The sequence below is a fragment of the Rousettus aegyptiacus genome, unplaced genomic scaffold, assembly GCF_014176215.1.
Source record: "Rousettus aegyptiacus isolate mRouAeg1 unplaced genomic scaffold, mRouAeg1.p scaffold_m13_p_2, whole genome shotgun sequence".
In the NCBI taxonomy this organism is placed as follows: domain Eukaryota; kingdom Metazoa; phylum Chordata; class Mammalia; order Chiroptera; family Pteropodidae; genus Rousettus; species Rousettus aegyptiacus.
This window is the reverse complement of record NW_023416295.1, coordinates 175,764,721-175,788,115: the sequence shown is the minus strand read 5'-3', so window position 1 is coordinate 175,788,115 and position 23,395 is coordinate 175,764,721. Positions and strand designations below refer to the sequence as shown.

The 23,395-nt window shown below is 61.0% G+C and overlaps 1 protein-coding gene across 5 annotated transcripts in view; it reads right to left on the bottom strand.

Annotated features, from left to right (window-relative positions):
- TBC1D22A (TBC1 domain family member 22A) overlaps positions 1-23,395 on the bottom strand; it is a 167,989-nt gene that overhangs the window by 52,701 nt on the left and 91,893 nt on the right. For 4 of the 5 annotated variants that reach the window (XM_016126740.2, XM_036237691.1, XM_036237689.1 and 1 more), the window contains one exon: positions 10,711-10,820. The exons of the other annotated variant lie outside the window; for it this stretch is intronic. In XM_016126740.2, the coding sequence (XP_015982226.2) occupies positions 10,711-10,820 (110 nt within the window). The remainder of the gene's footprint in view (positions 1-10,710; positions 10,821-23,395) is intronic. 5 annotated transcript variants of the gene reach the window in all.

Genomic DNA, 23,395 nt, shown 5'->3' with positions numbered 1-23,395 from the left:
GTAAAAGCTCTTCTCCGCTCTCCCTCTGCCACTGTTTTATTCCTCAATCTGCTCAGAACCCGGGTAGGGGAGGTGGGTTCCCCTGGAAATCCAAGCGAGCAGCAGTACCCAAGGGCCCACAGGAAACGACGGTCTGTCTTCCGGAAGAACCCAGAAAGCGTGACGTGAGTGGCCTGGCTGTTCTGGCTTTGGGCCGGCCCGAAGGCCAGCCTTCAGACAGCTGCGACAAGACGGGGCTCGGATGGCAGTGCCCAGCGAGGTGGGGGCGCTGCGGTCAGCTGAGCCGGTCCAGGCCGTCCTGCCCAGGGCCCAGCAAGGCTCTGAGGGCACGGGACGGACGTGCTGAGCGGGGAGGGGGGGACAGTGCCCACCGCCCAGCAAGGCTCCAGCGGCGCCTCGCACCAGACCGGGGTCCTGCCCGACTCGCCTTCGGGACGCCACGCGGCCCCCCATCCAGACGCCGCCCGGAGCGCCGGCCCAGGAAACGGCCGAGAGCAAAGGCGCGACGGGGCGGCGGCGCCGGGACCACGAGGACACGGATGGCGCAGAGGAACACCGCGCCCCGCGTCGACGCCACGCCCACGCCCCAGGCCCCGCCCCTCGTCGAGGCCACGCCCACCCCCACCCCCACCCCCGCCCACCCCGCGCTGCCACGCGCCGGGTGCCGCCCTCGCTGACCCCGGGAGCTCACGGGCCCCACCCCCGGCAGCGACGGGAGAAACGAAGAGGGCTCCGCGGGTCAGAGAGAGGACGGCTGGTCACATGCAAACGCGCGGGACCTGGGGCCACGGGACCTGGGGCCCGGCCGTCCAGCACCGAGGGGGACCTGGCCCGAACACCGCGCTGAGGACACGGGCTGAGCTGCCGCACAGAGGGGGCAGCCCCTTCGGGAGCACGGCACCGCCCGGGGTGCAGCTGGGGAGAGGCGAGAGGGGGCCGTCCCGGGGCTGGTGGCCGGGCGGGGGAGGACGGCACAGAACGAGGCCAGCGACCTGGACACGGGGGGCCGCCACAGTGACGAGGCTCAACTACAAACAGACGACTCTGGCCGCGAGGTGCAGAGCAACAGACGGGGCCCGGGGGCGTGGCTGTCGGTCACGACGGCAATGCCGTAACACAGGCAAGACCGCGCGGAGAGCATCCCTCGGAGGACGCAGTGCGCCCACGCTGCCCGAGCGCCTCGCGCGCTCCCCGTGGCTCACTCCTCTGCGTGGCTCTCGCCGGCTCTCCGGGCAGCGGAGCCCACTCCGAGTCCTGACGACGTCGCCTCTCACGTCAGCTGTCCCTCCAAGCTCACGGGCGCCGTAAAACTCCACCCGCGTGTCTTCGTCAGTCTCGGAGGAGAGGGAGAAGGACCAGGCCAGGGGCAGCGGTCTGTGGCACGTCCCCGGCGACATTCCAGGCGAGAGCTGTGAAACGCAGCTGGCCCGCCCCTCGCGCCCCGCCCGCCGGCTTCCTCTGCTCGCCCATGTGCTCGTCCGTGAAATGCGGGGAGGAGGGGCTCTTCCGCAGGGCACGGGGGGGGGGGGGGGGGGGGGGGGCGAATTTGTCAAAGGGCCTGGGCGCTGTCCGCGTAAGGTGGGAGCCCTCCCACTCCCCAGCTCCCACGGCGACACCAGCCACGGGGCAGTGGCGGAGTGGAGGCTCCCGTCCAGCCCCGACAGAGCAGCCGTGGCCCTGCGGCCCACCCCTCGGAGGACAGGGGCGTGCTGGCCGCTGTCCTCAGACGCTGGCCGACCCGCAGCACGCGGCAGCGTTGCGGCCTGCAGGGAGGCTGCAGGGAGCCGCAGACCACGGCGGGGAGGAGGGGAGACGGTCAGGGAGCCGGAGGGAAGAAACCCAACGACGCTGAGGGAGGGGGCCGGTCTGAGGCGGCGCCGAGCTGCGCGGCTCTGGTCAGTGACATCCTGGAAGAGGCAAAACCGCGGGCGGGAAGAAGACAGTGGTCGCCAGGGGCCTGGCGGTTCCGAGGGCAGGGGAGCTGCCCTGTGTGGTACTGAGTGGTGGACACGCGTCGCTACACGTGTGCCAGAACCCACGGCATGCACAGGGTCGGGGGGACCCTGATGGAACCTCTGGACCGTAGTCGATGATAATAACATGTCGAGATTGGCTCATCGACTGTAGCAAAAGCACCAGATGAGCGCAAGATGCTAATACGAGCAGCTGTGTGTGTGTGTGTGTGTGTGTAGGAGTATCTAGGACTCTCTGTACTTTCTGCTGAGTATTTCTGTAAACCTAAAACTGCTCTGAAAAACAGTTCATTAATTAAAAAAAAATAACAACAAAGAACACTCAATTCATCCAAAAAAAAGGTAGGAAAAAGGAGCAAATAAGAGATGATGAAACAAATAGAAAATAAATAACAAAATGGCAGCCTGAACCCCAGCCGTATAAATAACTACATTGGAAACATCACATGAATGTCTATGAACCAAACGCACGCTAAAAAGGTGGCGCAAAATCCAACTACAATAAGGGTTTTGTAAACGAGACGATGCCAACAGATTAAAAGCAAAGGGATGAGCCAAGAGCCATCGTCACAGGAACTTGCAATTGTTTTATTAACATCGGATGACTGTCCCCCAGGGCAGGAGCACAGCCAGCAGGAATGAGGGCGGTTTCGTAAGAGTAAACGATAAACATAAGTAATAAACTCAGATTCATCAAGGAAACATAACGACCCTCCACGAGGATGCAGCTGATAAGCGGGATTCAAATCACGTGAGGCGACACCTGACAGGCCTAAGGCGAGCAGCAGATGACCCGTTCCCGGCGGGGCTTCCACAGCCCTCCTCGCTCAGCCGCTGACCGAAGTCAGTCAGGGCAGAGAGAAATGGAACCACCACGTCATCCACCACGACATGACGCTGACAGACACTTCCGCCAACAACGCAGAACGTACGTTCTTTGCAAGGACACAGGAAGCACTCACCCAGCCAGACCCTGTGACAGATCTCGAAACAGACACCGGTAAGTTTAACCACCGACATCAGGACGAAAGACATCGCTGCGGTTCCCACAGACGTTAAAAGCGTTGGGGAACATTGTAAACAACAATATGTCAGAAAGTTAGACACCTTGTTCACAATGGCCAAATTCTTTAAAAGACACGATTAAAACTGACAAGAAATGAAATAGAAAATCTGGAGCCCCGCCCAGAGCAGAAATTGAATTCACAGGTAAAAGTTTCCCACTAAGAAAGGTCCAGGCCAAGACGGCTTCACTGTTGGAGTCCAATCAAATAGGTAAGGAAGAAATAAGACCAGTCTTACACAAACGCTTTCAGAAATTACAGGAGCCCTTCGGGAGGCCACCCCTTCCCTAACGCCAAACTGAGAAAGACATCGGAAGAAAAGAAAATGGAAGACAACACTCGAGAACAGAGATGTGAAAATCCTCCAACACACGTTACCAAAGGAAATTTAGAAATATGTACAAAGGCTTGTATTTCATGACAAAGTGGAGTTTATCTCAGCGATGCAGCCTGGCTTAGCCATAAAAATTTACTCAATGTGCGTCACTACATTAACAGAATTTTTGAAAAATCAGATGATCATCTCAACAGAAGAAAAAGCATTTAACAAAGCAGTGATTCATATAATTTTTTAGAAGACGCAGCAAACTGTGACCAGTCTTCCCGTTCTTCTTCGACCAAGCCTTTGGACCTCTCTCCTCAACCTCTAATTCTGTTCAATGCCAGTATTCCTCAAACATAAAGACCTTTCAAAATCAGCCAGCAGGCTTATTAGAAACACAGGCCCCGCCTGTGGAATTTACACCCTCAAGAACCTCCGTGATAAGGGGATCTACAGCTGACACCACAGGTAAGATCATCATCTGATTTTCAGAAAAAAGGCCAAAGCAATCCAATCCAGAAACAAAACTCTTCAAGAAACAGTGCTGTGTGTTAACTAGGAAAATAGCTTTTAAAAATGAACCATGATGCCTTTCTCACACCATGCAGAAAAATTTAAGTCACGCTAAATCACAGACGCAGAAGTAAAAACCAAAATTACAAAGCTTCCAGAAGAAAAACACGAGAGAATACCTTGGCATCTTGGCAGCTGGCAAAGGATTTTTTGTTAGTACGCAGAAAACTATGACCACAAAAAAACAAATAAGTAAGTAAGAAAATAAATAAATAAATGAGATTTCATCAAAATTAAAATTGTCTGCTCTTCAGAAAACACTGGTAAAAAAAAATAATAAAGTGATAAGCCAAAAACTTGGGAAAAGATATTCTCAAAACGTATACATCTTGACCAAGGACTGCCACCAGGGAATGCAGTGTGTGAGGGCAGGGCGGGGAGGGTTGAGGGGGGCGGAGAGACCTCGCCCCACTGTCAGGTGCATGAGAGAGCACGGCCCATCCAGGCAAGCACTGGCTGCTTTCACGATGTTAACTACACTCCCACGCCATGACCCGGGCAGTCCGCCTGCAGGTGTGACCCAAGAAAAACGAAACACACTGTTGCAGAAGATCCAAAATCAGAGCAGCGAGAAACCAAGCAGCACGCGGAGAGTTGGAGAACTCGGGTTTATTACGCCGTTGGTCTCAGAGGAGCTGGCGCTCTGGAGATCTGGGCCCCGAGCTCAGCTGCAACATTGCTTATAGAGAACTTATTTGGCAAGGGCTGATGGGTTAATCTGTCCTCAGACTGTTACAAAGCGGTGGGAGTTGCTACAGTTGCAGGTAGTTACATTGTGTTACAAAGGGTGAAAGTTGCTATGGGTTACTGGCAGTTACAAAGTGTTACAAAGGGTGGGAGTTACTGGGGGCGGGGCACAGTTACATTTGTTGCTTAGACTGATCAAACAAAGGAAAGGGAAGGTGAGCAGCCTTCTGAATGAAAATTCCTCTTCAGTGCAAGACGGCACGTGAGCACCCTCAGAAGCCTCATCCGCACCGGTCGAAGGCTGGAAGCAGCCAGGGCTCTCCCCAGCTGGAGGCCAGAGAAGCCGGCGGGGACGCGGTCACAGCGGGGTACTCCCTGGTAGCCAAAGGGACAAACTCTTCATTCAGGCAACAACGTGTGTTTCACAGTTTTCACTGCTGTCGGAATGGAATTTTTTTCCAATTTTCGTATTTCACCTCTGCTCTATGACTTGTCCTTAATGGATCTTCAGCTGCAGCCCGTCACATTCTTACCTGTTTCACGACCTTCGGACGGTGCCTCCGGGAGTGCTCGGTTTTACGGACGGGGCTCCACGTCCCCGTCGCCATGTCTTCCCCGAGAGCGCGACCCGGCAGGGGTGCGAGGCGGGAAGGCACGTGCGCGTCTGCTCCCCACGCACGCTGGGGCCAGGGGACAGCCGCACGGTCACCTCTCGACGACGCAACACGAGCCACCTCGGGGCCGGACGAGCAGTCGCTCTGCCACCTTCCCAAGCACCAGACACGTCCCCGTGCGGTTCCCTCTCCTGCGAACTCACACGGCGATGGCCAGGGCCCCAGGCCGCCTCCAGGCTCTAGCCGGGCTCGCTGCTGACAGTCCCGGCCGCCTTCCGAGCCCTGGGCCCTCCTCCTCCTGGGAGCATGAGCCTCTCCAAGGGCTCCCGGGCGGACTCCGGTCTCCTGCGACAGCTCTGTCCCTTTATCCCTGCGGGCGGTATCTTCGATTGCTAACGCACTGTATTTGAGGGACGCCCCACCCCCAGGACAGCGTCCACTCCGGTCACCGGTCATGGGCCTGGCCGTCCCCGCCATCTCCAACTGAGCCACTGCACGCCCACGCTTCCGGCCTCTTCTCTGACCGGTTCCAAGATGACGCAGTCACTTTCCCCAATATTCCCGTCACCTCTGTGCCACCGGCCAGTTCTCGGACTTGAGTAATTCCTCCCCGAGGAGAGAAAATGTAAATGACTAATTATAAAAGGCAACGGTTCTTTCCCACTCAGACGCTGTCCTGCTAAGCAGTGAATCTCAGAGTGACAGCGTGACTTCCGGCCAGGAAACATGGCAGCCGTAATTCACAGAGCACCTGCTCACCGGCAGCCCCGGCAGGGGCAGGGGCGTCCCTAGTGAGATGAGAGACTAGCGAGAGCCGGGAGCCGGGAGCAGTCCCCTGAAAGGCTCGGGAGGCCGCCCTGGCCTGGGGCTGGGACTGGACGCCCGGCCTTTCCCCAGGGGAGGGCGCGGAGGGCTCCAGGGCAGAAAGCCACGTCTGAAACTGTCCTCCCAAGGCCCCGCTGCCCACACCCTGCTGTAACGCCGTCCTTTGTAAAGAAACAGTCCCCGGGCCAGAAGTGGCTTAGATGGAGTCTGAGACCACACCAAAATCACCCCCAAAAGGGAGTGGCTCCTGTGTGACTGCTGGTGTGGCCGTTTCTATGGCTGTCCCTGCACGCCAGAAAACGACGACCCCTCTAGGTGCTGCAGCTGGGGGCTGGGAGAGGGCCAGCGGCCTGAGCGCACTAACTCGGTTGCCCAGAGTTCTCGTCACATCACCGATTATCGTCAGTGTGACCTACTGATGGCCGAGGCAGGGACACCGTAGCCAGACTGCGCAGGCCTGATTCCAGCTCGGCCATCTCCCCGTCCCGGGCCGGGAGCCCTACGGGCGCGCCGCAGGGAAACCGAGGCAACGCCGGCTGACGCGCTCGGTGAACTTGGACCGGCGTCTGGCAGGGGAGCGTCGACTAGGGGTCCCGCCGGACTTCAGCCTCGCTCTCCTCCCCGCGCCACCTGCACTCACGAGTGGCCCTTGTGTGCACACACGTCCGCTGTGAATCGTCACTGATCACTGGGCAGGGACGCTCTGTCCCGAATCACGCTCTCTGCCTCGAAACCGACTCCGTCTCGGCGCGACACGAGCGCCGCACGGCCGCACGGCCGTGGCTGTGGCCGGTGTCCGCCTGCTGCGTCTCTCCGGCCCCTTCCCTCCGTTCCGCTCCGTGCTCCGTGTTTCGGGTGACAGCCTGAGACGCGGCCCTGGGCGGCTCGTTCTAGAATCCGACCTGGCTCCACGGAGACTTCCCTTCGGGGCACCGACCCCCCGTCCGCTCCCCCTGGCCTCTGTGCATGGCGGGCGTCTGCCATCTGACGGGCCACGTGTTTCGGCTGGAGGTCGCTGGCCCTTCCTGCGAGACCGTCACGTCTCCGTGTGACGCTTTAACTCCTCTTTCTTGAGACGTTTGTGTTTGCTGACTGTCAGGGACAATGCGTTTGGTAAGCGCTGTGACGTGCCGGCTGCCCTGGTACAGCTTCGCTCTCTGGACCTATCTTCTCACTCTCTCACGTCCTAACGTCACTGTCACATTTTTATTATGGCTCTGTGCTGCCTACGCAGGAACTTTCTCATTCTGTTTTAACTAATTCTCTCTTCTGCTGTGTCTAATGAATTTTAAATTTCACCACCTATAATCGTGGTCGCTGGAGGTCTGTTGGGTTCCTTTTCACAATCTGCGAGCTCTTTTATCAGAGTCTTGTTCCTCGTTTTCAACTTAGCCTCCTCTATCCTTCAGCATCCGAACGGTGTGGGGCTCCTTTCACGTCACTGTCCCGGGATCGCGAGTCCCTGGGGCGCAGTCCCCTGCCCCCCTTGGTGCACGCCGCTCCATTTTGCCGTCTGGCGGCTGCGATCTCATCTTCGGGGGCCGTGCTATGAGAACACCCCTCCGGGGCAGCGGCCCTCCACGGCGGCCGGCCAACTGCTGGGTCCCTGAGACCTTTCAAGCGATCTGTGAGGACGACCGAGACGCTGTTCACCTTCGTCAGCGTCGGCATTTGCGCGGAGGGCGCGCGAGGGGCGGTGAGTGACCGCGCCGCCATGGCGTGGACCGAGGCGGTGCTGCCAAACGGCTCTCCTCCCTCCAGACACAGTTAAGAAGGGAAAAAAGGCAATTTCACTTGAGGACATATTTGATGATGCAGGACAAGCTCCTAACATTATGATTAATATCATGTCAAACCTCACGCTCGGGTAAATATCCAATATTCCGATATTCTGTGTGGCGAGATGGGAAGGACACATGTGTCCCCCAAAACGGAGATTTCTTCAAGAAACGCTCTTGGTGCAACTGTTGGAGCTGTGAACTGAATGAGGTACATTTTTCAAGAAACTTCATTTGTACGTGAAAGAATCACTAAGAGGCGAACTGGGTAATGAAAGCTGAGTGCCCGGAAGACGTCTTCTCAGAAGTGAACCACGGTGGGTCTCACCGTCACGCACGCTGTGACCCCGTACCAGTCACGATTAGTCCCACCATTCCCCGTGAGGTCACCATCTCGGCCCAGCGACGGTGACTTCCTGAAGCCGCTCTGGCAAAGCCATGGGCTGTTAGCGCAACACGACGAGTAAACCTGAACTTCATCAGAAGCAGAGAAGAACTGGCGAAGGCCGGGCTGAGGGTCTGCGCTTAACGAAACCGAGCGTGAGTGTCTTCGCTGGTTTCCAACCAGGACAGGGATGTGATGAAAAGGGCGCCCGAGGAGGGCAGGTCCCGCCGCTCTGGGAGCGTGGAGGGGCCAGGGCAGCGGCAGGGGCCAGGACGCGAGTCCAGACGCAGGCAGCCGACAGCCGGGATGGGTTGCCGCGGCGCCAAAGCCGCGGACGTGGTCTGTGTTTCCTCTGGATTTCAAATCGGTTCCTATTGCCATGTCATCCGACTTAAAATGGCAGCAGTACCTGCACACGCTGAAATGTCCCCAGAGGCGCTGTCTGGGCTCACGGGGTGGCCTGACCTAAGGGCATGACGGCGGACCTCCCCGGACCCCCCGCCGTGGGAACCATCACAGCCACTGGGGAGGAAGACGGATGGCCGCCCCGTCCCGCTGCGCGCTGTAAACACGTGCACCAGGGAAGCGCCGTGCCCATGTGTCACCCTGGGCGAGAAACCATTCCATCAGACGACAAGCCTCCGGTGAAAAATGAAAAGCCAGCATCGATTGCATTGTGCCGCGGCTTCTGTGTACAAATAGAAGCCGGATAATCTTGTATTTAAATGGCAAAAGTTCCATCACTCACGATCAGAGAAGTGACATTTGAAATTTATAAAGTTTCACATTGCTCAATTCCTTTTCTCAGGGGAAAAAAGTCTTAACGTTTGTGGAGAAAGCCTGGAAAATATGAAAATATTTACGAAGCAGGGAAATGATAAATGGTGTGTGGGCCGAAACCTGTCTGTGGCAGGCACGCTTCCCTCTGCCGCACAGAAAGCCGGGTGGCAGCGGCCTCCGGACACGAGGCTGCAGGTCTCCGGCCACGGGAAGGGCTTCTCCCTCCTCTGTCAAATCCTAAATTACCTAGGGTGACGTGAACCTGCAACGCTTCCTTCCACGGCCGGCTCATTTACGCAGATTAAACCACAGGGCCTACTCCTTGAGACTGCATCTTATCAAAGCCTTACTCTGCCCATCTTGAACCTGATAGCTTAGCTGAGACCTGTCCGAGGAGAGGCACCAGCAAAGGCCACTATGTTGATGGCCCAGGAAAAGCCAGACTCCCGTGGGAAACGCAGATGACCAGCGGCCCCATCACAGCTCCTCTCCTCTCAGGTGGAAGGGTCCTCCTTTGACCCGGGATGAAAGGGACCTCGGCAGGACATGGACCTTTTGTGCAAAGCCTCCCCGCGGTGGCGGCCATCTTTGCAAAGGACTTGCTCCGGCGGAGCGACGGGAATGAACCCTGGGAATGAACCCTGGACGTGTGGTCCCTCGGCAGCCTCCATGGACCAGAACCCCGCCCCTGGCTCTTCCCGCCTGTCAGCAAAGGTGGTCGTCCCTCCTCCAAGTCTCACTCCATCCCATGTACGGGTACCAGGGGCGCATGTCTCGGGCCTTGTAATGCCACCCGTACGCGTCTCCCCTCCATCCCAGGCTTGCTCCTCACGGAGGTCTCCGCCGTTACTTCCCTGTGCTTCCCCGGTGCAGGGTGCAGCGAGCAGCCGGGGGAGCCCAGCACGCAGCGGACGGAACGCAGCACGAAGCAGGGAGCACCCAGCGTGCAGGGAGCGGAGCCCAGCGTGCAGAAGGCAGAACCCAGCGCAAAGCAAGTGGCACCCAGCACGAAGCGGGCAGCGCCCAGCAAGCACACAGAGGGCTGGTCTCAGCGCGCAGAGGGGGCGGGGCCCAGCGCAGAGGGGGCGGAGTCTAGCACAGGGGGGCGGGGCCCAGCGCAGAGGGGGCGGAGTCCAGCGCAAAGCCGGGGTCTGGGACAGGCACGCAGGCGTGAAGGAGCCCGGGGCAGGCGTGGTCCACGTGGGGGCCATCGCGAGGCTCCAGTCCTCGTTCCTGCTCTGTACCTACAGGCAGCGTCCTTCCCAGGCACAGAGGATTCATCCCCCAGTTTCCATGAGCACCCCTGGCCCTGGGATACCTGTGCCTTTTCTGCGACAATGCCAGAGTCAGACCCAGGGGACCAGAAAGCCAGCAGAGCCCCAACCACAGGCCGCGGCCTCCCTCCGTCCTGCCTCCCCCTGCGGCCAGGCACAGTGGGGTCCATGGAGCACCCAGATCCCTGGCCGCCCAGCCCTGCCGGTCACAGGTGAGGTGACAGCACACACTCGGTGCCAGCAGCGCTCGGAGTCGCAGGCGACAGAGCAGGGAGGCGGGAACCGCCGGCACCAGACCCTGCGGGCTGAACCCGCTCGCCCGGCACCCTGCCCCGCGCCCCCCCAGTCACAGGACACCCCTCCTCGCGCCGGGCACCCTGGGGGTGTGGGCTGTCCCAGCAGCAGGCCCCGCCCCCGCCCCCCGCGCGCGCTCACCTGGATGCCGTCCAGCAGCCTGCTCACGCACCAGAACGTGTCGGCCTCCACGCTGTGCAGCGCGTCTGCGGGCACGCGGGACACGTCGGCGGCGTCCGCATCGTCCTCCTCTGCACGGGGCGTGGGAGACACGGGGAGCGGTCAGCTGGGCGCGCCACGGCCAGGGACCACGCACGTCCCATTTCCTGCTCTCACCCAACGACAGTCGTCTCCTACCTCACCACTTAATGATTCTCGATCTTAACACCTAATTAGTTGCAGGTAATTAATAGTCTGAATCCTCTCCGATTAATTAACATAATTAATATATTGTAAATGATGGCTTGTCGGGCATTTCACATTCTAATAAGAGAGAACCTAAATGTGTTACTTATTCCTGACAGAGATCTGAAAGTTTTCTCAACATTTTTTAAATCCCACTCCAAAGATGTTTACATATGCATTAGCAGTAATTCCTCTAAAAACCAGTTTCCAAGGTCAGAGGCTCCAAAACCAATACTCAGAGAAAGGCCCAAGAAACGCAGCCGTGCTCGGAAGAAAGAACAGGCTACGGGCCTACATAATCTCCAAGTACAAAAACCTAATGAGGAAACAACTTAAAAGTTTTAGAATGCAAAGCAGATGCCTAACTGAAATGGCTTATCAAACTTCTGAACTAATTTTAGACCCTCACAAAAACTGCTGTCATCCAGCAAGACGCTCGTGTTTAAAAAATTGTGTATCCTATTTTTTATTTTATTTACTTTTGTTTGATTTTGCAACTGTGCATAGCATCTTTGCAAGGAAAATGTTCTTTAAGAGAGGAAACATTTGGCCTAGAATATATTTAGAGAGTTTTAAGTGGGTAAAAATGACAGTAATTACAATAATTGCTAACGTTTATTGAATGGTTATTATGGGGTAGGCGCTCTTCTACATGTTTTAAATGTATTAACTCATTTAACCGCTGGCACAACTCTTTTGTCACCTTGACTGTACCCCTTGGAAAATGGGGTGCCGAGACACAGCAGCGACAGCCCAGCTGCGGCCGGCGGGTCAGGGTGTGGCCCCAGCCCCTGGCCCACTGCCCACGTTCTCGGCTGCTCCCCACGAAGCACTCGGAGGCGCGGGTGACACGTGATACTCGTGCGCACGCCACAGCCACCGTCCCCCCCATTTCGCTTGCCAGGTGGCGCGGCCTCGACGCCCGAGCCACACTGAGGCGTGGCTGAGGAGCCGCCACCGTCGCGCTCCGCGCAGGGTCTGCTCACAGCAGAGGCAAACGGGGAGGGCGACCCCGGCCAGCCTCGGGCAGGAGGCGCACGTGGGCCTCGCGACGTAGGCCTCGCGACAAGGCCACCGCCCCAGATACCTCGCAACAAGGCCACCGCCCCCAACGCACGCTGCAGGGCACGGCCTCCCGCAGGGAATGCCTCGAGGAGCAGACTCCCGCCAGCCTGACGAGGTCACCGGTCCTTGCTCCCCTGCCGGGACTCACGGAACACACCTGCACGTGCACGTGGCCGCAAACTGCACTCTTCCTCCCCATTCATTCGTTCGTTCCCCTTTTTGGTTTGGGGGTTTGTTTTGTTGAGCGGTAATTCACACACCATACGACTCATCCTTAAAGGCGTGGTGTATGATTCAGCGGGTTCCAGGGCACCCAGAGAGCCCGGGAACCGTCCTGACTGGCTAACGCCGGCACACTGTCATCACCCAGGGGGAGCCCCGTCCCGTGGGCACTCGCCCCCGCCCCCGGCCCCGCCAGCCCCTGCGCCCACCGGTCTGTGCGCGCAGCCTGCATGGACCTGCCTCCCCCGGACCTTTCCTACTGAGAGCATCACAGCGTGCGGCCTTGCGCGTCTGGCGTCCCATTACGGCAGAATGACGTTCCACGTACGGATGGCCCAATCAGATTTACCCCTTGTCCCGTGGCGGGGGCAGTGTGACCACATCCAGCAGGTGTTCCCTACACTGCAGGCCCTTGGGCACAGATGTCAGAGCCAGGGCCCTTGAGAAGCTCGTGGATTAAAGGGAAACAACTTTAGAACCGAAGGCGCGAACATTAAGGTGTCAGAGTCGCCTGGTGTGGGGTGCGGGGGCGGGACGCAGGGTGGGGGCTGCTGCGCAGACCCAGGCTGTGTGCTCGCCAGCCAGGGCCCTGCCTGGCAGGCCCGACGCGGAGCCTGGTAGCAGGCGTCGCCTCTGCCGGATGGTGGCCGTGGACACTCAACCTCCCGGGGGGTCCCTGCCACAGGCTGCAAGGCCCGCCCCGGCGCCAGGCCCACCTGCCCGCTGTGACGCCTTTCCTGTTGCAAGGTCAAGGTCACAGACGCAGTACAACTGGCCTCCTCACAGCAGCGACCACCTGGGGGAGGGCGGGGGGGGGGGGGGACAGCGTCTCCAGAACCAACTCCACACCCCAGCAACCGAAAACGGCCCCGGGCTGAGCCGATGGGCGTGACAAAGGGCTCCCTCGGAGACGCCCTCCATACACACACATGGTCTCTCCCCCAGGGGCCTTCGAAGCGCGAGACCCCGCCTCAGCTATGATGGAAGGCACACAGGGCAGCAGAGCCGGCGCAGCCTCGAGCCCCCTCCTCGGGGACAGCCGAGGCCGGGCCCACGGAAGGCGGCTGTGCGCTGAGGCGGCCGGGAGCTTCTCAGCGGTTCTGCTTTGTCGGTGTAGCTGGCTGATTATTTTATCCAAGGAAACGTGGGCGGCCAATTCTCAGTGTCATTTCTCACGACAGGCCATTTGTTACTCTTCACTGCTACGCAGTGATGGCATTTAACTCAGAGCCCCCCACGCCAATTTGTCTTGGTAAAGCTGAGCTGCAGAATGACCCTGACTGTCAGAGTGAGAAAAATGCCCAGCCTGCCAGGGAAAGCGCCCGACACGGGCGCAGTCAGAGCGCACGGAACTCTCTGGAAGCCCCAAGCTGATCAGGGAGCCAGAGCCGGGAGCAGACGACACTCCAGCGGGCGGGGCTGGGTGGGGGAGCGGTCACAGGAGGTGGGGCACCGGCGGCTCCCAGGGGCACAGTCTGATGAAACGAGCAAAATCGGCAGGCTCGGCGCAGGCCCCCCGGCTGGATGCTGACCTGCGAAACCATCTGCCATCGAGCCCCGAGACTCGACGCTGTGGGGTGGGGAGGGGTCCTTGGAGTCGCCCCTGACATGGCTGACGGTGTGACCAAATTCAACTAGCAACCAGGCACACTCCAAGGCACACACTTCCTACCAGAGCAAGCTGCCCCCTGCGTGCCATGGGGGGGGGGGGGTGCAGCACTCAGAGCAGGGGAGCCCCGAAAGCACCAGGCCTGAGAATCCTGGTGCTGGATGTCGGTGGCCATGGACTTAGCTCCCTACGCACAGGCCAAGTGGCAGGGGACAGGCCAGGGCTGCCGTCCTCTGGGAAGACAGACAGCTCGGCTGGGGTCACAGGTGAGAAGAAACCACGGAGGCCGAGGATCTCCAGGTGCTCCTGGTCCAAAGGGAAAAATAGTGAATTCGCAGGTGAGGAGAGAACAGGCTGACCTGACTGTCAGCAAGCAGAGGGCGGGGCCCGAGGTCAATGCTGCAATGGCGTGGCCTGGAGCAGGGGCTCTCGGGTGCTGCCCCCTGGACCATGGGGACCTGGACTTAGCTGTGTCTCACCCGAGCCAGGAAGACCCTCCACACCCTGCCTCCAGGCAGCCAGCTGCGACAGGAAGTGGGTGCCATGCGGGCACCCCCAGACTGCACCCGGTATCCAGCCTCCTCCGCGCCAGGCTGGACCTGACCAGGCCCCGGGCCCCAGGCCCCAGCGCAGGGAGGGCTGCCAGGGGCTCTCTGAGCCGACACTGTGACCACCCATAGCACCGAAAATAATGGGATTTAAACCCCCTCACTCCATCTGAATTCGACTGGGCCGTCTGACATCAGGAGTCACCAACGGTCACGCTGGCAGGTGTAGCCCTCCCCCAGCTGGGTCACCACGCCTCCCTTCAGGAGCCAGGCCCTGTCCCTTGGGGACACCAGGTTGAGAAAGGCAGGAGCTCTGACCCAGAGAGGCCTCAGGGAGGCTGACGGGCACCCGGGCTGACCCACGGGGAGGCCGAGCGGCACCGCCACGGCCCAGACGATGAGCAGAGCCAAGTGGCCCACGTGGAATATGAGGGCAGAGGATGTAAAAACAGACGTTTAACTTACAACAATCTCACCTGCTTCTTAGATCGTGGAAAGGCTTTAGGGGATAATTTAAATAAACGCTGGCCTGCCATGTTACTGTGAAAAAACGGTACGTAAAACAATCCCACCTTTGTCAACAACTCCGTTCACATCCAAACCCACAACCGCGCGTGTGCAGACACGCACAGCCAGCACGTCCGGCGTGATTCTGACCACGCCGCCAGACCGGGAGGGGTGGGTGGGCGGTGCGCGGATAGGTAGGTGGGTGGGGGGTAGGTGGATGGGGGGGTGGACACGGGAACTAATGGAAGAATGGGGGGTATTCAGCCTGGGGAGAGAGCCACGTGGGGACGTGACGCCCTCCGGAAACGCCCGGAAAGCTGTCTCCGGTGAACGGAGAGCAGGTGTTTCTCAGCCCCGCTGCCACCTCCAGACGCAGAGCCGGGGCAAAGCCGCAGGGGGCTCAACCCCACGAGCGCCGCGGTGGCGAGGGCTGCCCCCCGGGGGCGCGACCCAGCAGCAGCGACACCCGCCACCGTGGACGTCGCCCTGGGCCCCCCGCGCGGCCTCTGGTGCGGGGCCCACTCCTCTGAGAAGCCCGCCGGGCCAGCTCCCGGCGCGGCCCGTGCTCTCACGTGGGTTTCGGGGCCCCGGAGGCGGGGCGGGGCGCCACGGCCTCTGACCGCAAGGACGGGGGCGAGCGGCGGCTCGCCAACCCACGCGCACAGCCAGCTCCAGGAAGTGTCGCTTCGCACATAAAACGACGACCCCTCAGTCCCCAAACGTGGCCACGTCCCCCTCCGCAGCCACGTGGCGAAACAGCCCGTCACCAAGACAACCGAGCTCGGGTCCGAGGGGTGTCACTCCCCACAGGCTCCCTGCCCTGGCCGTGGTCCGGGCGCCGGGGAGGATGAAGGCCTGGCGCACGCTGAGCTCCTCCCCCGTGGGGAGCGGACAGGGCGGCGTGGTGACGGGGACAGTAAAACCCCCGGTGCAGCGGTGTCCACACCGCCAGGGCGTCAGGCCGCCGCCCGACACGGCCGCGCACGCCCGCCGCCCAGCGGCCGCCCGCTGCGGGTGGAGGAGCCATGCCCACCGGTGCACAGCAGGGGACAGGGGGCGGCCACCAGTGCACAGCAGGGGACAGGGGGCGGCCACCGGTGCACAGCAGGGGACGGGGGGCGGCCACCAGTGCACAGCAGGGGACGGGGGGCGGCCACCAGTGCACAGCAGGGGACGGGGGGCGGCCGCCGGTGCCCAGCAGGGGACGGGGGGCGGCCGCCGGTGCCCAGCAGGGGACGGGGGGCGGCCACCGGTGCACAGCAGGGGACGGGGGGCGGCCGCCGGTGCACAGCAGGGGACGGGGGGCGGCCACCGGTGCACAGCAGGGGACAGGGGGCGGCCACCGGTGCACAGCAGGGGACGGGGGGCGGCCGCCGGTGCACAGCAGGGGACGGGGGGCGGCCGCCGGTGCACAGCAGGGGACGGGGGGCGGCCACCGGTGCACAGCAGGGGACGGGGGGCGGCCACCAGTGCACAGCAGGGACGGGGGGCGGCCACCAGTGCACAGCAGGGGACGGGGGGCGGCCACCGGTGCACAGCAGGGGACGGGGGGCGGCCACCGGTGCACAGCAGGGGACGGGGGGCGGCCACCAGTGCACAGCAGGGGACGGGGGGCGGCCACCAGTGCACAGCAGGGGACGGGGGGCGGCCACCAGTGCACAGCAGGGGACGGGGGGCGGCCACCGGTGCACAGCAGGGGACGGGGGGCGGCCACCAGTGCACAGCAGGGGACGGGGGGCGGCCACCAGTGCACAGCAGGGGACGGGGGGCGGCCGCCGGTGCTGCGGCCACGCTCCTCCTCGCCCGCTGCACAGACCCTGCAGCGACCCCCTCCCGTGACGAGGGGCCTGGCCGGCCACCAAAGACAGCCTCCGCCTGGCAGGCCTAACCTCTGCACGCCCGACTTGGGACAGGTGAACGTGACGCCCCGGCACTTAATCACACAGATCTGGGACCCGGCGCTGCCTCGGCGACAGCGGCGTCACCACCCAGACCATAAATTCATAAAACTCTGGCTCAGCAACAGCGACTAACGTCCTACTCAGACTGGCTTCCCTGGGGACGTTTACTTCTAATACAAACAGCACCCAACTCAAGGTCACGGACCTCACCACCATCTCAGTCTCCAGTTCCGTTACGTGGCTGAACGCCTGCTGCCCACTGACAGGCCTTCGACCAGAGGATGGGACGTTACGCACCACGGACGAAACCAGGACTCTGCCCTCTCTGCCGGCCAGAGGGCTGGCACGCTCCTGCCACCCACCTGTCAACTTCCTGAGCCTGAGAGAGACCGCAGGTGACGAGAGCCACACTTCTCCTCCCACACGGCTCGCTCGGCCTCCTGTCCCCCAGGGCGCCAAGCACAGCACAGTCGGGGTCTCCAGCCTCGTGAAACACGGCCCCACGCGGAAGGCACGGCGTTCGGGGCCAGGACCGTGTGCCGTCTGGGCGACGAGGCGGCCTGAGTTCTCCCGACAGCGCGGGCGCGTGACAGCGGGGGTGTGGGTGCCGAGCCAGAGCGTGACGGGGGGTCCTGCAATGACCCTTGTTAACGCCGTTTCAGCAAGAGGAAAACATCTTAACCTCGTAACGTTTTTTGGCTTGGCTGGATCTTTGATTCTTTTAGCAATGCTGTGAGTAGGAGATTTTATCAGAAATGCTATTTGTTGAAATACTGACTGATTCTATTAACACGTGTTCAGCACTTTTACGTGACAGGAACATGGGGCTGGGAGGGAAGGGAACAGGAGACAGAGCCCGCCCCCCGCCCCGGGCCGCCACTCGCCTGCGGCCCGACCCGCGTGGCCTCTGCGGCCCGACCCTGCTCAGTCATCGTGCTTGTTGGCCAGGTTTACTTACAGGGGGCCGTGACTCACGCGCCCGTGTCTTTAAATAAAGAGCCAGTCAAGTGGAGAGCGGGCACCGTGACGGGGGACAGCCCGGGCAGGTGCGGAAGGGCGCAGAGCCCCGGCCCTGGCCAGGCGTGAGCGTGGAAGACGCAGCATTCAGACCGAGCCCCCACAGGCGGGAGATGTCAGGGCCCTCTGGGGGGCTCGGCACAGGCAGGACCTGGCCACGGCATGTCAGGAACGCTCTGCCGCACCTCGCTGGCCGATGGCTGCCCCCTTCCTGGGGGAGGCGGCAGGGGCCACGCCGGCGCGAGCGGGGCCAGCGTGAGCGGGGCGCCCGGGCGTGAGCGGAGCGGGGTGCCCGGGCCTGAGCGGGGTGCCCGGGCATGAGCGGAGCGGGGTGCCCGGGCGCGAGCGGGGCCGGCGTGAGCGGGGCGCCCGGGCGTGAGCGGAGCGGGGTGCCTGGGCATGAGTGGGGCCGGCGTGAGCGGAGTGGGGCGCCCGGGCGTGAGCGGGGTGTGCGTGGCTGCGGCGGGCACGCCCGCCGTGCGCCCCGGCTCTGGCTGCGTGACAGAGGCCCCCAGACGGGGGGGCTCGAACGACAGAAAGGCGCGTCCTCCCGGCTCCGGGGGCCAGAGGGCCGGCTCCTTCTGAGGCCTCTGTCCGCGGCTGGTGCGCGGCCACCGCCCTGCCCTCCCCCGTGTCCTCGCATGGTCGTCCCTCCAGGTGTGTGTGGCTCCTGACCTCTTTAAAGACACGGGTCACACTGGAGCGAGACCCGCCCTGACGGTCCGTGTACCTTAATCCCCTCTGTGAAGACCCCAGTCCACATTCGAAGGTTCTGGGGGTGAGGACTTCAATATACAGATGGGGGGGTGACAATTTGGCCCATAACATTCACACACACACACACACACACACACACATTGTTTAATAAACCAGAATTGAGACTCCAGGTGAAGTTTTATGTCCTATTGTTTTTATTTGCACCCTGGTCACTGTCACATATGGAAAAAGAATTCTTCATGAAATCGTGTTTAAGGCTGCTTAGAAATCCACGCACCACAAGGGTCTAAACTTCCTCCACGCTGGACACCGGGCTGGCCCAGAGCCTCTACTAGCACCAGCGCCCCACGAGGAGCACGTCACACGAACATGTCCTTGAGACAAAGGGGTGCCGGCGCCTTCCAGGGCACGCCAAAGCGCTCCCCAGAAAGGCTGCCTCGGCGCAAGATTACGTGGTGTCAATCTCGCCTCACCTGAAAAGCACTATTATCTTTTTTAATCTTTGCTAATTTGATAGACAAAAATAGAACTGCATTATTGGTTCGATTTGCATTCTCGTTACTCGTGAAGCTAGACTTTTTCTTAGTTTACCAGTCATTTCTGCTCTCTACTTGGTAACTGCTCTGCTTGTTTCCAAAAAGAATCTTTTAACTGTATGTTTGCTTTTCACCGACCTCGGGAATGGTTCCTAAAGATAAATAACTACCGGAAAAAGCGCACGCACGTGGCAGGTCGATTCTGAAATGTCAGGGTCACCCGCGACGGTCCAGAATGCTTAAGGAGCCGCCAATCAAAGCAAGCGCTTCCAGTCAATCCGACGATGACTGAAATCACACGACTGTTCCGTGGCGGCTGGAAAATAATTCATTTTGTTGACCTTTCTTACTCAAGTCCACATTAGTGTGCTTTTAATCAAATATATCAATATGTATTAATTAACCCTGCTTAGAGTAAGTCAAAATTAACAAACCACTTCAATAATAAATCAAGAAAATCATAATTGGTGTTTTAATTTTTTATAAAACTAAAGACTAGAGCGAGCACCACAGCGGCGCCCGTCCCGGCCCCGCAGCAGACCCCGCGGCGCGCCCTTCGCTGCTACCAGACTCATAAAACATGCTCCGAAAATGAGGAGAAATAGCTGTCAAGAACCACATCTTATTATTCAACTATTAGACTTTCTTAATCATCAATCAGTTTAATTGCTCCTGACAAGGGTTATAAATAACATTTTGCGGTTCAATAAAACACTACGGGGCTAACCCCTTCGCTCCCGGACCGGGTCCGACCGCCCCTGGCCAGCCGCGGGGGCCGCGGGCGTCACCGCGATTCAGCCATTTCCGTTCCGACTGGGTGTGACGCTCAGAAGCCTTTTGCTGATCTACGCAAAACGTGGGGGGAGCCGCTGTGCCGCAGCCACGGTGACGCTTTCCATTAGGTCTCTGATGGGTGGGTGACCCGCGCCGCTCCGGTCGGCTGAATGAAGACGCTTCCGTCCACCGCGCGCAGCTGCTGTGGACGCTGTCCCCTCCTCCAGGACAGCGCCGGGAGCCCCGGGCTGTGGCAGACGCTGCACAGCTCCCCCTTCCAGGCCCTTGAACTTGAGAGACGGTTGCGAGGAAAGGCGGGGCTCAGAGGTGCCTGCGGTACTGCCCCCCGACTGAGCGCGGCCCCCGTGCCCTGCGCCGCGCTGCCAGCGACGTCCCTCAGCAAGCCGGGGCGGGGGGGGGGGCTGTCTGTGCACACGCTCACACTCCCCTCTTCTTCCCCTTCGGAACGGTCTGTGCCAGCCCTGCCCCTTCCCGATGACGTGCAGGCCTGAAGGGCCTGGAGAGCGAGCCCAACATGAAGCCACCTAAGGGGTGCCCGAGGCACACGGCACGCTGGCCTCCAGGGAGGGGAAGCCCCCTTCGCTGGAGCGGGGAGGGCCAGGAAGGCTTCATGGAGGAGGAAGCCCATGACCTGGGCCTGAATGACTCACGAGCAAAGCTCTCCGACAACGCGCTCTCCCACGGCGCCCTCAACCCCTGGGCGGGGCCCGAGCCCTGCGGCCCGGCCCCCCAGCTCTCCACGCTCAGGTCCCTGCTCAGGTCCCTCCGGCCTGACTCCGGCCCCCGCCGCTCGCCAGCAGGACCCCTCGTGGCCACTGCGGGCCGCGTGTGCCTGGTCTGCCTCGTGGCTCCTCCCCCTCGACAACAAGGTCCTCCCCGGCTCGGGCACCCTGCACACGGCTCACGGGCCCAGAGCAGACCCCGCACCCCACTCCCAGCCAGTGGGGGCCCCGCATGGCGCTCGGCCCGGAGAGGACGCCCGGGGACGTCGGTGGGAGAGGCTGGCTGGCGGACGCACGCGTGAAAGGATCGAGCGCTTACCCGGGGCTCTCGGGCCCCGAGGCACTTTCTGTGCCATGACGTCCTTGGGGTCTTGCCGTTCTTAATGCAGCTGTGCCTGGGGCATGGGGTTGTAGTCACAGGACGTAGGCTGAACAGAGGCCGACAGCCTGGGACGACCCGGAGCAGGTTCTGAGGACCACGGGCAGGGCTGACGGGGGAGGGGCTGGAGACGGTCAGGCGGGACCGGTCAGGGCTCCGTGGGGGCACTCTGCATCCGAATCGGGAGGTCACAGAGAGCCACACCCCGCACTCTGAGATGACATCATCAGGGCCAGCTGTGCTTTGCAAAGATGAGCACCCATCCCAGCAGGGCTGGGAGGCAGCAGGAACCCATCGGGGGTGGGCGCGAGCCACAACCCTGGCCTCGAACAGGAAAATCTGATCTGGGCAGAACTCCAAGTCGTTAATTCACTGACGCACTGAGCACGACGCGACCCAGACAGCCTTCACGAGCCGCCGGCATGCCAGGCACCTCCACGCTCCACAAACCGAACCCAGAGCAAACAGCAGCCGCTCTCACCTGCAAAACAGGTGAGACGACAAACCCGGCAAGGCCATGGGACGCGTGCGAAGTCACACAGCCTGTGGGGAGCTGAGCGGGGGCGGGGCGCAGGGCCGCCCGACGGGCCCCTGCCACGTGCGCTCTGTCCCGGTGACGGCATCTGCCTCGGCTAGGTGAGCCCGGCCAAGTTCCACCAGCAGGGGCTGGGACTGCTCAGGCCCCCGGGGCTCTGCCACCTGCTGGCCTCGAGCAGACGAGTCCACCTCCCAGACCCCCGGCCTCTTTACCCGCGGACTGTGAACACCACCACCGCCTCCGCGGCAGGTGGCTGGGGGGGCTGGGCCACGCCGAGCGGAACGTCACCAAATGCCGGACACAAGGAAACACTCGGTAAACGTCAGTACGGAAGCCGCTCCCCTTCCCAGGGAATTCCACCAAATTCGGAGACGTGGACGAAAACAGCAATCACAGCGAGCTGCCCACAGCCGCGAAGCGGAAAAGACAGCGGGAGGACGTTAGTGGGCTCGGAGAAACGACGGCCAGCCCGGAATTCCACACTCACTGAGAACGCGCGCCACGAAGAAAGGGAATAAACATTTTTTCAGACAAACGCCACACTACGAGAAATGCTAAAGAGAGTTCTTCAGGCAGCGGGAGCGAGGTGCCGGGGAGAAATGCAGAGCTGCGCAAGGAAGCGGGGAAGGCGGTAACGGCAAAGGGCGGCGCGCGCAGCGGGCTCTTCTCCTTGCCTCTCCTGCTCTGGTGTTCTCATAGTTTTTCAATCACACTTGGCGTCCGCTGTCGTTTGGCGGCAGCCTCAAGGGTGCGGCCCGGCGCCTGGCCGTCTGCGTAACTGACGGAGCGGTCCCCGGCCCCCTAGACCCCGCCCGGCGCTCGGCGGACGCCCTCCCCCGCTGCCCGTCCGCCCGTGCTGCGCGTACGGCCCCGCGCCCGTTCCGTCCCTACCCAGGTGCGCGTCCCCGCCCCGTCCCCGTGGCCCCGAATCCGGCCGGCGGTCGCCGGTTTGCTCTCCGAACCTGTGAGTCCGTTTCTGTTTTGCTTGTTCGTTCACGTTGTTCTGAGGATTCCGCAGGTAAGTGAAATCGTACGGTGTCTGTCTTACTCTGTCTCACTTCACTTAGCATGACACCCTCAAGGTCCATCCGCGTTGTCGCAGGCGGTTAAGGTTTCGCTCCTCCCCGTGGCCGAGTGCCGTTCCGTTGCGTGCAGGCACCGCGACTTTGTCCAGCCGTCTACCGGTAAACGCGCAGGCGGCTCCCGTATCTTGGCTGTTACGCACAACGCGGCGATGAACGGCGGGCGGCACGTGCCTCCTCGCACCGGCGCTCTGCGTTCCTTCGTGAGGCACCGGCCGGAGGCGGCTCCGCGCGGCTTGCCACAGCGGCTGCGCCGTCCTCCGTGCCCGCCGGCGGTGTGAGGCTCCTCCGCCCCCTGACGCTTGTCCTGCTGGCGATGGCCGTTCGGACAGGTGCGAGGTGACGGCTCACTGTGGTCTAAGTTTGCACTTCTCTGACGATTAGTGATCCTGAGCATCTCTTTGGGTCTACGGGCCGTCTGTACGCCCTCTTTGGGGAGACGTCTATTCGAGTTCTCAGCCCACTTTTTAATTGGGTTACTTGTTTTCCTCAAGCCGTGTGCGTTCTTTATAAACCTGGGACGGTAACCCCTGCCAGGTACCCCTGGTGGATACCTTCTCACACTCCACACGCTGCCTTCTCGTCTTGTTGGCTTCCCCAGCTGTGCAAAATCTTTTTAGTGTGACGTGAGCCCATTTACTTTCTCTCGTTTCCCTTGCCCGAGGAGACACGTCAGGGGAGAAGATACTAAGACCAAGGCCGGAGTTTCCTGCCGGTGTTTGTGTCTAGTCTTGCGGTTTCCGGCCTCACCATTAGGTCTTCGATGCACTTTGCGCTTATCCT